The 16,454-nt window shown below is 49.0% G+C and overlaps 1 protein-coding gene across 7 annotated transcripts in view; it reads right to left on the minus strand.

Annotated features, from left to right (window-relative positions):
* The window catches only part of CAMKK1 (calcium/calmodulin dependent protein kinase kinase 1), a 75,158-nt gene that overhangs the window by 26,792 nt on the left and 31,912 nt on the right, over nt 1–16,454 (minus strand). For all 7 annotated transcript variants that reach the window (XM_005525864.3, XM_088066266.1, XM_088066271.1 and 4 more), the window contains 6 exons: nt 14,238–14,756; nt 10,334–10,381; nt 8,803–8,856; nt 2,066–2,117; nt 1,392–1,525; nt 762–798 (listed from right to left, as the gene is read on the minus strand). In XM_005525864.3, coding sequence (XP_005525921.1) covers nt 762–798; nt 1,392–1,525; nt 2,066–2,117; nt 8,803–8,856; nt 10,334–10,381; nt 14,238–14,678 — 766 coding nt within the window. In that variant the 5' untranslated portion in view covers nt 14,679–14,756. The remainder of the gene's footprint in view (nt 1–761; nt 799–1,391; nt 1,526–2,065; nt 2,118–8,802; nt 8,857–10,333; nt 10,382–14,237; nt 14,757–16,454) is intronic.

Below are 16,454 nucleotides of genomic sequence, written 5' to 3' on the forward strand. Positions count from 1 at the left end.
GTTCAGGCCTTCAAACAACAGCCTCAATCACCCTCCCCACCACGAGTGCCATCACTTTGAGATGCTGCCAGATGCCACTGGGGCTTCAGCCCAAAGGGAAAAGTGGCCTTTCAAAGGCAAATTGCTTCATTTGCTAGGCAGAGTCCTCCTTCAGGGTAGCTTCAAAAGTGTCCCATAATTATTTCATGAGGAGCAGTCTTTGAACCTGCTTCATCAGGAAACAGTTTGGGGAAGCAGAGATGGAAAAGGGTCAGTCATCCCCTCCTCTGGCCTATCTCAGAGGGCACCTCAGGGCCTCCCAGGCCTGTCCCTCAATGTTTCACCCAAATTTGGGTTAGGAGTCACAGGGAGCACCCCCAGACAAGACTGCAGTGACTCTGGAGTCACTGCCACTATCCACAGCCTACAGAAGTTTCACAGCAGGAGGACAAGGAAACCACCCTGCAGCCTTCTCTCCCCTCCTGGCTCTGGGACTGGAATCAGCTCTACAGAGGGGAGGGCAGAGCAGCTCTCAGGTCTTTTTAGTGTCCCCATGGCAAAGAGATGTGCACAGCTGTACTGACACAAGGTTGCCTTACCCTACTGCACGGGGCCTTTCCATCCCAGCTGCATTTACAGGCGTTTTAACTTGGCAGAAAAAAAATAAGTCTGCTGAAGTTGGCACAAGTTTCCTCCCGTATTGACCCCGAGTCCTGGTACGTGTCACTTGCATCACTAGGCCTAAGCCCAGATGGTTCTGTTAGCTTATGAGACTCACATACCCATGTACAAGTTGTCCTCTGCAGGATCATCAAGGACCTGAGAGATCACAAAGAAGTAAGGGGAAAGAGGGAAAAAAAGTGAAAAACAGCAGGAAATTTTTTTTTTTTTTTAAGCAAGTAACACTCCCAGTATACTGTGCTGAGCTGCAGAACACTGAGAACAATTTAGGCTAATATTTACAGAGTCCTGCAGAGAGTGGGGTTCTGGAGGACAGATTTTCCTGTCTCCAGAAAAATCTGGGCTTCTGCCTGTATTTGGGAAAACAGCCTACCAATAAAGGCACTGCATGTCCTAAACTGACCTCAGTCAATAATGAAAATGGCACTGAAACCTTGCACTTGTGCACCTTCCCAGGCTTGTCTGCACACAAGTTCCAGTGATCAAAGCTCACTGCTATTTCTACCAGCACAGTGAGCTGCCTTCTCCTGGGCACCAGCCCAGAGCGCAGGGTGAGCGTGCAGCTTGTCCTCCACAGTCAGTAAGACTTTGCTTGGAATCACCAGCCTAAATTTCTGAGCATCTATTTTAAACCAATTCTGGCTGAAGTAGGAGCAGCTGAAGAAAAATCCTCTTGTTGCAATACAAACCAGACTTTTTTCAGCATAGCTTAAGGTGGAGAAGCAGCTCACCTCTATCAGCTTAACGATATTGATGTGGTCCAGCTTCTTCAGGATGGCTATTTCCTGATAGACTCTGTCCAGGGGTGCCATGGGTTTGGGCTGGTCTCCAGAGGATGCTTTTGACCCTCTGGGAGGAGGCCGACCTGCAAGTGTGACAGCACAGTGAGGAATTCCTCATTTGGCAGCAGCACCTGCACACAGGATGAGCAGCCACTGGCCCCTCTGCACACACCCCCAGCTATTCTGGAAGATCTCATCACCTTGTTCTCATCCCAAAGCTTTGCAGTCTCCCACCTGGAACTGAGATCTCCAAGTCCCATTCAGACCAGCTGCTCCCAGCTTCCCAGATGGATCTGGGGCATCCCAGGTGCTATCCCAGGGGTAGAAGAGACTGAAAGGAGGGGGAATAGCCTGCCTAACTTCCAGTGCTTAATTAGGTGAACATGGAAGAGTCACCACTTCAAAGAGACTCACAAAAATCAGAGCCAGGAATCTCATTACTGCATTTGTTGAATTTCCCTGTGGCTGTACCTGCCCCCTCACCACCCACTGCACTTTAACCAGCTCCCAACTACATGGGCAGCTTTCACAGGAGGCCACGTTCTGCAGTCCTTGCAGACAATGTTTCTACAGAGAGATTTGGCTGAGGACAACAGGCAGACCTCTAAATGTGAGATACTCACGTGGAAATCCATACTGCTTCAAGAGCTTCTTTTTGGAGAGGACTTTCATAGCCTGGAGGGAGAAGAAAAAGCAGTGTTAAAACTGAACAAGAGCCAAAGAGCTGATTGCTGTGACCTGGGAGTATGCTGGGCATCAGGGCTGCTCCTCAGCCTAGAGAAGGCTCCTGGTTAGTGGTGGTCACAACAGACAGACACTGACCCAGGGTTTTTTGAAAGCACTGCTAACCATTTGTTCCATTCATTTTTTTCCCCCATGAAAAAAACTTTGTTTTCAAATGGACAAAGAAAAAGGAGCCCAGTTTCTGCATTTGGGGCAGAAGCTTGAGGGAAGAGGTGGGTTCCTCTGGCTGACCCACTGTTTTGGAAGATGTTTTGACCATGCTCCATGTCAGAGCCACTTCAAGGCTGCTTCATCTTATGTTTTGTGTTGTCAGGGGGTATTAGAAGGGAACTGAACCCAGGCAGCTGAGGTGTGGGAAGGAGTCAGGGTAATTCTTCCTGCCATCCAGCTGGCATTAGAACGGTGGCAAAAGGCAATCTGAATTTAATCAACAGTCTTTGTGCCTCCATCTGCTCTGTGCATTAATAACCTTTTGGAGGGCCACTCAAACACCCCAAGTGGCCCAGCAGATGAATATTTAATGCAGCTCATGGTACAATTTGCTTAAGAAAACAACCTGTGCTTCCAGGAGCTGGGATGGTCACTCACTCCTTCCCCTAGTCCAAGCAGTTACTCCTATTAATAAAGCATCCAATATATAATTCACACTGGAGTGATCCCTACAAAATCTAACCAACCAAGGGGTCCTGCAGGACTAATTTTGCATTAGTACCACAGAGGCAGGGTCTCCTGTTTTTAACACATATACCAGGAACACCAAGCCCATTCCAGTGAGCTCCTTCCCAAGCTGTTGTTCTTGGCAATGATGGCACCACGTGCCCAAGCATCTCCACTCCCATCAGTGCTCCCACTGCAGCCAGGTTCATGGCTTGCTGAAAGGATTGTTATTTTTGGTACTGATCCAGTGAAATCCTCTGGATTTGCACCCGTGTAATTGAGAAGAGACACTGTGCAATGTTTCAATCCCGCCTGACAGCTCCAAACCAACTGTTAGAAATGATGGTGTTGAGAGACAGACTCAGAAGTGCTTATCTTTGACTTAGCACAGCTCTGTGTCCAATACAGGCAGCCAAATGACTCACAGTCTGCTGAAAGAGGATCCAAGATGTGCACAACCACCTCCAAATACGGCCAGGACCAAGCCTGGAGGACTTCCAAGGTTTCCCATTTTTATCTCTCCATAATGAAAATGTATGAGAAAAATCAAAGGAATTGGTACATCCATTTCTCTTTCAACCATTGCCAACCCAGGAGAAGAACGCTCCTCTTGCTCCAATCCCATCTTGAGTCCTTGCTGCCTTCTGGCAAGGAGCTTCAAAAAGAAGGACAAAATAGAAGATGCGATTTGCTGCGGAAAGCTCCCAAGTTTGGGAGCCTGGGTGCCTCAGCCTGAGGAACTGAAGCATCACCACCAGCCCTGCCCACATCAGGACAGTCCTTCCCAGGAAAAGCTGCAGGGAGCAGGAAGGCACAGAAAGGAGCAATAGCTAAGACAAGGGAAGATCTCAGGGACAGAAATGGAGGGAACAGGAGATACTGCTGTCACCCAAACTGCTTGAAGGGCAAGGGGAGTTACTGCATCATAGGTGAGCTGACTGCAAACCACCACTGCTGCTGGGAAGGAAGCACCAGGATATGGTTATACCAGTTTTGAAGCACCAGTATCTGCTACTGCACAGGCAGGGCTGGGTCAGAAGAGAGGACCAGTCCCACTGCACTGACAAACTCAAACAGGGACCAAAAGCAAAGCTGATCATGCAACAGGCCAGAACCACTTAATTATCACAAGAGCAGAGAGGAGAGCACGTGGCTGTGAAGCCTCACTTTAATTACAGTCAGCTGGCAGGACCAGGCTTCCTCCTGAATTGTGGCTGCTGAAGTGGGAGCATCTCAGGGATGCTTCAGCAAACCTCTCCTTCCGGGCTCACATGCACGACAGAGCCAAAGACATTTGTACTCACAGGCAGAGCTAATTACCCAGATAATGCCTTTCTGATAAAGAACCAGCTCAGAGCCAAGCTGAGGGATTTTCCCTTTGCACAGGCAAGTGTTGCTTCAGCCTTCTCAGGAAAAGAGGGAGCCTGGAGATTTCCTCCACACATCCTCTTCCCAACAATCCCCATGTGGACACGGGTCTTGACATTTCCCTTTGAGAAACAGCAGGAACAGTGTGCTTTTCTCTGATGTATGTTTATTATCTATGTTTACTGCTCTCTCTCCCTATCAGCCTTACAGCTGGAAGCCACAGGGAAGCTGCCTAAGGGAAAGGAGATCCCAGGCTCATGGAGAGGAGGAATGCCTGTGACACAGCAGCTCTCATAACAGCGAGACCACAAGCTGCGGGAAATGACAACAGCAAAATGGCCATTAGTTTTGGGAGGGAAGGGTGACAAAATGATTGAGCCAAGTGAACTTATCACCTGTCCTTGGTGATGCTCTCACAGTGCTTAGAAAGTGATTTGCTAAGGCAGAGACTTGCACTGCAAGGGCAGAAGCCCGTGCACAGTCCCTACTTACAGCTCCCAGGGGAGTGGGATGCTGCTCAAAGGTCCCTACTAACCACCTAAATCCTCTGCCAGTGCATGTGGGAATGCTGAACAGACCAGAGAGCGTTTCCAGCTCTTCCTCACCTGTCCTGCCTAACAACATCCCTCAGTCAAAGCAGCTGAGAGGAAAGCTCTGCTAGGAAAGAGGAGTGTTATAAACTGACAGAAAATCCTAAATCAGACAGGCTTAGTTGCCATGGCCTTAAAATCCTGCTCCTGTGTTTGTCACCTTTTTTCCCACAAGCAGAATTCCATCATCAGGCTGTGCCCCATCCAGGCCATGCCAGCAGAGCAGGGATGCTGTCCTGGAGCTCGCCTGTCTCCAGCTGCTTCCCGAGGATCCTGCTGTTACCCCGGGTGACCCAGCCCCTGATAAGCCCTCAGCTGAACAGCACGAGGCATCAGAGTCAGCCAGAGATCCCTTCCCTGCTCCCCTCCACTGGGGAGTGCAGCTGGCAGCGGTTCAGCAGCTGTTATGTGAGCAAGAGGATGAGAAACACGGGAGCTGTGCCTTCCCTTTCCGCCTGGATGGCAACCAAAGAGGATTCTCCAGGGGCTGGAAAGTTCAAGGCTTGCTGCTGGCCACCTTCTCAGCAGCAGCCCTTTGTCCAGCCACTCCTCTCATAAACTTGTAAAGGAATTTCTCCCCATCACTGAGACTTGGTAGGAAACAGCTCTCCGTGCAAAGATTGTTAGGTGCAGAGGCAGAGAGCACAATCACACAAATCTCGTTTCTTAGGAAACAAGATTAAAAAAGGAGGATGAAAAAAAGAAAAATCCACTGACAACCTAAATGCTATTGCTTTATTCCAGCAGTAGCATAACAAATGCCCATCATAACCACTTTTCTTTGCAAGCTGATTTAGAGATTGAAAATAGGAGGAAGATATGGCCTGAGGCATCAAAGAATCAAATTCCATCAGCACAATGATTCCAATCTAGATCTCTGCTTGGACACATTTGCCTTTGCTTTTTATTTGCTGCTATGTCACAGAACTTGGCCTTTGGTTTTTCCCCATGTCATCGTCAAAGCATCTCCTTCAAACTGAGACACCAAAACCTTTCCAGTGTAAAGGATTCCTTGGCAGAGCCCCACAGGAGCTGCTGTAACAGCTTTGTGTGGCCCAGGAGCAGCAGGGTCCTCCAGCTCTGCATTCCAGTGGGGTCTCCTCCTTGGAGGGAGCACTGGGTCACTTATCTGGTGCAGAAATTCCAGTTTCCATGGTCTGACACATTCCCTGAATCCACTGATGTGAGCCAGGACACTTCACAGCCCTGCCAGGCACTGTGGGTGCTCACAGCAACCAAGGGCAAAGCTCTTAGAAGCACTCCCTCATCTTTAATGGAAGGTAAAAAACCCACAAAGTAAACACAACCCATCTACATTTTTTCCCAAATGCGGTGATTGAATTTTTTCCTTGAGATTTTTTCCTAATTCTAGGCCAGATCCAAAACTCATTAAAGAAGCAGCAATCTTTCCTTTTGCTTTGACAGGAGCTGTATTCAGTCCTTGCTCTCTATAAACTCTGCTTTTGCCTTGCAAAGGGTTCCACACCTCTGCAAGAATCAGAAGCCACACTCTGAATTATACCCCCAAATACTTATTTTTTTTTCTCATTTCTTTACAATTTCGGTCCTAGTTATTGCAGCTTAAAGACAATAAAGAAAGCAGCAACAATTACTTCTTACTGCTTTTCACCACTGAGAGAAAAAAACACCATCCAGAGCTAAATCTGGGGGAAAACAAACACTCAGAAAAGGCCCTTCCCAATTATTAGAATCACAATTGCTCCTATTAAGTGCTGGTAAGAGTCATTAGGTACCCCTGGGGATCGGGGTGCACTGCTGAGGAACAGCCTGGGATGGGAAGGATTAGCAGGGCAGGACAGAAGAAGAGCTCAAGGGTCAGGCACACCAGGCAGGAGCAGAGCTAAACAACCACTAGCCAGTGCAATCAGCATTCTGAAGCTTCTCTGGAGCTTTGAAAAGCCTGCCAAGAGAGGAACAAGGACATGGGACACAGAGTTCAGAGATCACTGCCTTTCACAGCAGCCTGCCCCCTCCTCTCCCCACAGACACCCAGCACAGCCACACACAGCAGGCACTGCCCTGGGCCCATCTCTCCATACCAGGATTGCCAGGATCCCAGCTGGGATCCAGCTCAACCCCAAAAGCAGGATGGGGAGAAGCAAAGAGCACATCCCTGCAGTGTGGGGGTCTTTGTGCCCTGCCTGCCTTCAGGTGAGGCTGAAACAGCCCTCAGGCACGGTGTCTCTCCTGGGCTGCAGCTTAGATTCTTCTAATCTTGCTTAGATTAGAAACCAGGATTAAGTGGGGATTAACTAACACACACAGGAGGCTAACCTGCACACAGGCTTTCACTTTTGGTTTGGATTTGACCGGCTAAATCTATATCCACGGGGTTAATCTGCACCCAAAACAGGGACAGGACTGCAGAGGGCAATGCTATCCTGAACCCAGCTCTCCCCTGCTGAGCTCTAACAGATGCCCTGCCCACCACTGGGCATCTCAGTGGGATTTCCTGAACAAAAGGGCAGTGCCAAAATATAAGGATTACAATTTTCAAAGGAAGAGTGTTTTCAGCTGGAAATAAACGTGATTTATGGATGTGATGTGTTTCCACTCTGTGCTACTGGTGCTGGTGGGACAGATGGATCAGGGAAGCCAGGGCTGGCACCTCTGCAGAACAAACCATCCTGCTGCAGGGCATGGCAGGGAGGATTTGGAGGGCAGCAGAGAAAAGGAGCCATTGGAAAAAGCTCTGGTGCTGCTGTGAATCAGCTTGGAAACGACAGGAGATGGAAAAAATTGTGGCTCCTTTCCTTGGCCAGCTCCAGGGCACCTTGTCCAGATTTTTGTCTCATCTCTTCCATCCTTCATTTCAAGACATTCCTGCCACAGTTTCATGCCTGCTGGAAGCACAGAAAGGCTAAGGAATACCCACAGGCACACAATTCCCGCCTGACCCTTTCAACCTGGTGTGTCTCTTGTAATAGTCAAGGAGGAAAAACTATCTGGGGAGCAGTGGGGAATGAGCATGGTTTTTGTTCCACAACACATTCTTACCCCTCTTTGTCCCAAAGCCAGCAGGGACAAGCAGCAGCACACAGGACTGCCTGGGTGCCCTGATGGGCCCATTTTCATCCACATGAAGGAGCAGCAGCAGGACACTCTCACCAAATGCAGCACGGAGCGGCAGCTCTGGCAGGGCTGTGTTGGGTTGAGGTTTAACAGCACTGCAACCACACAGCTCTGCTCAGCAGATTCCTGCCCTGGGATCCATCAGAAACTGCTGGAAGCTCTTCCCAGAAGCCTCCAGGCAGAGCCACACATAGCAAGGAAGTTTTCCTTCCTTCCAGCTCCTGCTCTCAGACTGAAGAAAACAAGCCCTGGCAAGCCCAGGGACCTGAGCACATCTGCAGGCAGATTTTGCAGGAATTCCAGTTGGGATGGCTGGGATTTAGCTGCCTCTGAAAGGGGAGGCACAGAGCAGGAGCCTTCCGCATAAGCGGCCTTTTGGAATAGGAAACTCTCCAACTCGGGCTTCCTTAAACCCCAAGATTTGCCTTCTGTCTTGCACCCTACACCTCCTGCCCTGACAGTGAGCCTTGTTCAGTGTCCCCCAGGCATCCCCCAAGGGGGTAAGATGCAGGGAGCCTGGCACTGCCCAGCCACACCACAGTGTACAGCATTTTTCTGAGAAACGCCCCCGTTTCCTTACAAAACACGCCTGCTCCTTCCAGGCCAGGCTTCCAATGCACAGCAGGCGCTGAATACCACCACCCACATGCCTCTAATTTCAGGTGACCTGCTTCATAGCTAGAAAATGCCAAGGCAAATCAGCAGCATGCTTCTGCAGCCTGCCTGTGCCTTACATAAGGCGCCCACCCCGTCCCCTCCCGAGCGCAGCGGCTCCGTGCCCAGCGGGAGCTTCAGCTCCTTGCAAGCCACCCAAATCAGAAATGCTCATGCTGAAAGCAGCCAGGTAGAGAGGACCCAGCTCTCAGGGGAGGAACAGCAGCAGCAAAGAGGAGCAGAGACACACTTACATAATACTTGTCATCGTTCTCGTTGTAGGCCAGTTTCACGACACCATAGGAACCCTAAAAATAAACAGGAATTGCACAGTCAGTTCAGCAGCTTCACCTCATCTTCTCACTGCTCAAGGCTGGGAAAAAAACAGCTCCCAAGGCCCCAGACCATGCTGATCCCTGAGCAGTCTGCAGGTGATGTGACCCTACAAGGTTGTGTTTTGGGAGCTCTGTTGGAGCCAAGGGGTCCTGGAGGATTATTGATGTCTGGAGGAGTTGAGTATTAGCCCATCACCTCGTGCCCTGAGCCAAAGCCACCATGTCTGTCTGAACTCAGACAGGGGTGGGGAACTGAGAGAAAAAATTTCAAGCAGACTTTTTTTGGTGCAAATTTGGAAATTCTGCACAAACACCTTTCCTGTTCCACCAACCACAAGCTGCCCAGGCAGATGCACACCTGGGCTGCTGCTGTATCCACAGCTCCAGAGACAGCCTGAAGCCAAGCCAGAGCCTTCAAAATATTTCTCCTGACTTCACTGAGAGTTGAAATAAGGTTCTGGTCTCAGAGGAGATTAACAAGCCAACTGGCTGACCCAGAAGCACAACAGACCCTTTACCAACCTCACAGTGCCCATCTGCTTGCTGTGACCCACAGAGATGGAGGCAGGGACAAATCCACCTGAGAGAAGGTTTCACACTCTCCTTAAATCTTAACAAAGTCTGAAGTGGGTCTGAAGCTGTGTGTGATTTGGGATGGCATCTGCTGTGCCAGCAGTGGTACCTCCATTCTTACTCCCTGCCTGCCAGCAGCCAAATGCACAGCCCACGGCACAGATGGCACAGCCACAGGCCATCCCACAGCCTGAGGCCTCTTATTTTGGAGGCATTTGGGCTAATTAAGCTTCTGGTGAAGGTCTCTGCAGCTCAGGGTGCAGCCTCTTCTGGCTGCAATGCTCCAGCTGCAGAGGCAGACACAGCTTCCAGACAGCACCACTGCTTGTGGACCCATCTGCAACAGTGGCACGTGGCCAAATGTGCAGGTGTGTGAGCTGCTCACCAGCCCAGACCTCTGAATAACTTTAGAGGAATCTCTTTTGAGTCATTCTGCAGCTTTTACACATGCACTAGAATTAAACAAGCACTTCACATGACGTAAAAATTTTAACTAGTCCTGATGGGGACCAAACCTCTGCCCTGATCATCTTTTTGGGTTTTTTATTCTTTGTTCTGTTGTATTAATGTATCAAAGGCCCTTAGTGTTACATTTGGCAAGCAAACACCTTGAAAAGGAGCCAGCTTAATCACCTTCTCAGGGAGGAAAAATAAATTTAGATTTCAAAGGAAGTAACTCCACTGTGACCTTGAACAAAACTTGCTCAAACTAATAAGGGAAAAAAAAACCCCAAAAACAATCAAAAAATCCCCCCAAACCAAACACAACTTGCAAGGAGTCTTGGCCAGTGGGGTCCCCTGGGCTGGCACAGCCTTTCCACCCCTACTCACATGTGTGACACAGGCTGGTGTGACCAAGATGAGCCCCAGTACATACCTTCCCTATTTCACTCTGCAGCTTGTACTGGTTTAATTGCACACAGTCCTGCAGATCAAAAGGAGAACATAATTAGAGTATTGGTAAAGGAAATGACTGAGTTTGAATCAGGTTCAAGTAGCAGCAGAGTGCTAAATAATTAAAGACTTCATCTTACTTAAACTGGTGTATGTTACACTATAAGCACTGCTATTTTTTTATTTTTTTGGACAACCCAAGACAAAACAATTATGGGCTAAATTCTGATTCCAATTGTGCTGGAGTAAAACCACCCCAATTCCCCTACATTGCCCCAGGTTCAGCCCAGGGGGCCTGCCAGCAGCCCCTGACTTGTTTACATTAACCTTCTATACCTGACTGTGCTCAGAACCACTCAGATAATTCCTGGTGGGAAGCACCATCACCTCAGCTTCTGCTGTGCTTCCAGCACTTGAGCTGAACACAGCAGAAATCAGATTATAGGTGCTTTCTACATTTTTTCCCCCTTGCTGAAAAGACCATAATTCACTGCTGAAGTGACTCCTGCCACGTGTTGCTGCAGACTCAAGGGTTGTTATTCTGTATTTTGGTTCTCCTGCAGGAAGTGGGATAATTGTCCTATTCCTTTATCAGAGAAAAACACCTATCTCTGGGCCAAGTGTTTCTTTAAGATAACATTGTACAACTCTCCTGATTTCATCATGCCAATGCATTTGCAACTGCTGATAAATACAAACAGAGCAAGAACCTTAATGAGATCCTTTAATGAAAAGCTGTCACCAAATTAGACTGAGCCAGTTCAAGCGTGCAATAATTGTCTCACCTTAAAAAACAAGATGCCCTCTGTGTTAACATGTCCAAGGCATTAGTCAAGAGAGGAAGGGGAGGGGGGAAATCATTGCCACAGAAAACAAAAATTGGTCAAAAATCATAAAGCACAGGGCAGTCCAGGCCCTTTCACAGATCCAAGACCTGCTGTTGTAGATGGGACAAACTCTGTCAGTCACACAGGGACAAGATGCCCATGTACAAACATCTTCAGAGAGTCCTTCCCTGGTACATACAAACACCAGGGCATCACCTGGGCAGCAAAGCTTTTAGCAACCTCAGGAAAATCCTCTTGCCTTGCTGCCAGCACTGAGCAGGAGCTGGGAATGTCACATCAGCAAAGTGGGCCTCAACTCTGGGGCCTGTGCCCCAGCTCTGCAGCTTTCTGTACCTTTAATAGCTTCAGTTTAATCACTTCTCTGCCACAGCTAAAGCCATTCCCTCGTCAGGGCAAGGCATTGATAGGCAGCAAGGCAGCAGAAATCACATCAGGCACTCCCACCAGGGAAGGCAGCACTGAAAGAACCTTCCAGGCCACAGGCCATGCATAATTTAAGAAAGGAGAGGAACAAACAGGGAACTTTTTAAATTGCAGATCAATTTTTTGATAGAGAAATGACGGATGAGGTTAATTAAGAACACAGTAAGGCTGTTGGGAGAGCAGAACACGTTACTTCTCTCGCAGAGTTAAAACTGCAGACCCAGACTTGTCAGCAGTGGCTGCCAACTCTTTGTCCAAGGGCAGTTGGCTAATTGGTGTCTCTGGGAATAGTCTTTGTGCTAGACAGCAAGCCCCAGCCCTGCTGCAGTCCTGCCAGCCCAGGAGCTACCACCTGCCTAAATAACAAATCCAAAAGCCCTGCTCGGAAGGCAGGGGTCTGTGGAACAGGTCCCAGTGACAGGACAGCCCCAATTCACTGCCTGCTGCTGTCACTTGATAAATCCTCCCTCAGGCTCAGCTTCAGCTCTTGACCCTCTTGATCCCTGAACAGAAGTTTTCCTCCCTGTGAACAAATATTAAACCAGCATTAAAAAGCTCAGCAGTGTGTCTCTAAGAGGACACAATGTTCTTCCATAATTCATCAGTGAAAGCAGAGCATCCAGCTCTGTCGTATGCCCATACTCTGCCTCCACACAGCACATCTCTCCATCATTTCTCCAGATCAGTGCAGGATGTAGCATCAATGGCAGCAGGCACTGAGCTGCCATCCTGATGGAGAGGGAGGCAGACTCAGTCTGAGATGGCTATCAGCACAAGAGGAAATTGTGACATGCAGCTGTGCCATCCACCCCTGCTCCTGACAGACAGCACCTGCTCATGGCTACTGATAAAGCCTGAATGCTCCTGAACTTCATCTCCAGCTTTGCACAGACTGGAACTGCCCCGGGCAGGGGCCATGAGCTGGAGCAATGGATGTTCTGCACTGAAAGGCACTGACTGAGGATGCCAGAAACCCAAACCAAGGGGAAAGAACCAACTCCAAAATAGCTTTAAGCAGGTGAGAGGCACTGACTGGAATACAAATGTGTCCCTATAAGGTGGGAAGGAGCAGCAGAGCTCATCAGAGGACCTCTGTGAGGGCAAGCACCCACCTCAGAATGTTCCCAGCTCGTCCAGGCTCCCTTCCCACTCTTAGCAGAGCCTCATTAATATGAATGCTGGTTTCCAACTAGCACAGCTCTGCTGCACAGCTGGGCTGCACCACAGCAGGGCTCTCTCAGTGATATCAAAGTGACCATGGAAAAGGCAGCACTGTGTAAAGAGCTGCTGCAGGAGCAGGGACACAAGGGCTCCACATCTGCATTTCAAACTAAGCACTTCCCACCCCCAGGCAGTAACCCTTGCTGCTCAGGATGCAGATGCTGTGGAAGAAGATGGAGTACTTTGAATTTGCTTGCAGATAGGAATGTGCCAGTCACACTTGACTGCAGTTATGTTGAAAGATTTCAGAAAAGCCTGACTCCTGGCACAGTCACAGCACTGCAGGATGGGAGAGCTGGCACTCAAGTCACGTCCTGCTTCCAAGAACTGGCTCCTTTCCCTCCCTGCCTCCCTTATTAAAGCATATGGCTGCTGTCAAAAAAGCTGCAGTCTCTGCACTGCACCTTCTGCATGAATCCTCTTATCAGCTGGGGATGCAGCACCCATCCCACAGCTGGTGTGATCTGCACAACTCCCCAGAGGACAATGGCTGATTTGGTGTGCACCACCATCCTCTCAGATGTGCAAGGGGAAAACACCCACTTCTCAAAAGGGAAACACCAAGCCACACAGATGTTAAGCTCCAGGTCCCTTGGACTCACACTGGCAGAAGTTTAAACTGCAGGGATTTGGGTCCCTGTGTTGCTGCAGGCATCTAGGTCATGACAGTGGGCAGAGCCCCTCTGCTCCCCACATCCAGCACTGGGAATTGCAACCATCACCCACTTCCATCAAGACACTCGACCACTGACAGCATGTCACAGCTCCTCCAGGGCAGGTCTAGACCAGGAGAGCAGCTGCAGAACCACCACAGCCACCCAGACACCCCTCTGAAGGAGAGCAGGGTCACGGCCTTCCCTTAGCACTGCTGTTACAAATGCTTTCAAGAGAAAAGAAAACCCTGACAGGAGCCAGGCATTTAAGCTCTTTATAAAATTAAATCATGCTTTCAATTATGGCAAAACACAATAGCAGATACATAATCTCCAGAAGTTTAAATCCATAAAATACCATCAGCAAAGCTGCTGTGACTGGTGAATTCCCGAAGGGCACCTACAGCAGGGACACGAGAGCAAAGCCATTTGGCCACAGCCCTTTCTCTGAATAACCTGAAAGACTTCCTGCGTGCTACCATGGCACAGGGGTCATGGTCCCTTAACAAGACTATCCCAGGTGGGAGAGGGCTGAAGGAGCCAAATGTCAGGGCCAGGGCTATATCCAGCAGAGCTCTCCAATTCCAAGCTAACATGATCCCTGGTTCCAGGGATGTTTTCCCTCCCTTAGAAATAGCAGTGCTTTCAGATCTACTCCTCCAGAAGACTGAAGGCTCCTGTTGCCACCAGAGAAAGACTCACCTTACCTCAACACCTCAGCTGTAGGGGAGAACATGCCTACCTCAGAGTCTGATATGGAGACCCGATTGGACTCTATCGTTGGTCTCCTGATTATACGTGGTGATGGCCCCGTGGCATAAGGACCACAACCTGGAGTGTTGCTAGAAGCCAAATAACCTCCTGATGATCTTTCCTGAAGGGACAACTTCCTACTTGATAGGCCAGGTCTAGTTAGAGGTCTTTTGGGAACGTGCCTCAAGTGAGCATCTTCTGACTGTTGGGAAGGCAGAAGTTCATTGATTCCCATGTCACTGCTGACTCCATTTCTTTGGATGTCCTTTATGTTATCAGAAAAGACTGTGTCATTTTCTTCAGGGTTGTCTTCACCATTTTGGTCACTCCTGTCTGGGACAACAGACACATCTATGGCTGCCACCCTCTCCACCAGTTCAGTCTGTGTGTCCATGCCTCCACCCAGGACATTTGCTGGAGAGTCCCCCATGGCTGTGTCCAGCAAGTTTGGTCTCAGATGGTCACTCAGAGAGCAGCGATGTTAGTGCTCAAAGGCTCCATGAAATACCTGAAAGGAATCACAAACCAAGGTAATGTGAATAATAATGTTCACTCAACACAAATATAACTGAACAGTCGTCTCTGGCTTCTTCCAGCATGCAAGAAAGTGAAGGCAAAACACTGGCAGGCTGTAAACAAGGTACAAGCACTCAGAATGAAAGGCAGACCCAGGCATTGAGCTAGACAGGAAAGAGATAAAAATGAGATTTTATCTGGTGTGTAACAAGTGACACAGCTAAGGAGAACTTCTCCCTCTGTGGCCAGACCTACAGCCAACCAGGGCTTACAGTACTGGAAGAAGCATCCCAACATCTGAAGGCCAAAGGTCAAACTTTCGACCTCTCAAGTTCTTATTTATAGGATACAAGAGATTCTGGCACGTACTCAAACCCAACAGGTACAACAACAACTCCACAGCCATTTAGGGCTCCCCAGTAGTCTCTCTGCTGCCCTGTAGGGCCTTAGAGAGTGTCACAGAACAGCCAAGCCCAGTGACTTCCACACTGCCATTTGCAACATGGTCAGCAAAAGCAGGATTTAAAAGCAAATCCAGTTCCAGGGTCACCCCTGGCCCTACACAGTTGCAGTCTGTGTGCAAACACAAGTTCTTGCTGCCCACTGTGTATAAAAGCTATAGTGAGTTGCAAATCAACAATGCTTAATGATTAAAGTGGGATGGGAATCAGCTTTTCCTCGGGAGAAGACCTACAGAACAACAAAAGTGCAATACAAAGCTAAAACTGCTGCATAAAATCTGCTGTTTCCTGGATGCTAATTTCAGTCTCAATTTAAAACAGATTTTAGCCTTCCCAGCACAGTGCAGAGCAGGAAATGATCCTCTGCAGCACATGGCTGTCAACACTTAATCACCTCGGAAGATGCAGCCATCATTTCATCCCTCTGCCCAGCTTCTGGGGATAGTGGGGGAATACAGGAGCACAGCATCCTGTCCTGCCTCCAGTGAATTCCAGAGTAGGCTTAACCCTGAAATATTGCAACCTGTGGTTCTCTGTATTGAAAGCAGGCTGTGCATAAAACCCCTGCAAGCCAGGTGATATTTGCATTTACATTTCATTTACATGGGGATAGGGCTTGAGTGAGTCCAGAGAGCCCCATCCAGCCCCAGCCTGGGAACACACACAACCCTTGTCAAGGAGCACAGGCTGAGCTGGGCTCAAAGCTGCCCAGCAATGCTCAGTTAAACACATTACAGTGAGCTCTGCTGCACAGGGATTTGTTCCTGAGGCCCCCATGGCAGCCAAGCTCAAGCAGCCTTTTATATCAATGAGAAAACCAGATGAAGATCTTGACTGGAGGCTTCACCCTAGGTTATGTGCCAATCCTAGGGATACACACCAGGCACTTGGGGTCACTGAAAGCGAATATCCAAATCTAAGCTACTCCTCTCCACATCCCACTGTTCACCTCCTTTCCCCTTCCTGTCTTTTCTGCAGGTTTGCTTGAAAGAAATTTGACAGAAGTGTCACTCACTCAAAACAGTGATGAAATGGTGAGATCAGCTTTAAAAGCTTCTATTAAAACTATATTTAAACACATCAATCCCAAAGCACAAATCCCCTTTGGAGCCAGGGATCAGGCACTAGGGGTGGCTCTCAGCAGTGAGGGAGGGGTGTGGGGTTCAGCCCAGCACACACTGCAGTGGTCCCACAAACCCAGGGGCAAAGCAGCACGAGCCTCCCCTCTG

The sequence above is a fragment of the Pseudopodoces humilis genome, chromosome 23 (genome assembly GCF_049639895.1).
Source record: "Pseudopodoces humilis isolate 2021_Gansu_Grassland_sample_001 chromosome 23, ASM4963989v1, whole genome shotgun sequence".
NCBI classification, from domain to species: Eukaryota; Metazoa; Chordata; class Aves; order Passeriformes; family Paridae; genus Pseudopodoces; species Pseudopodoces humilis.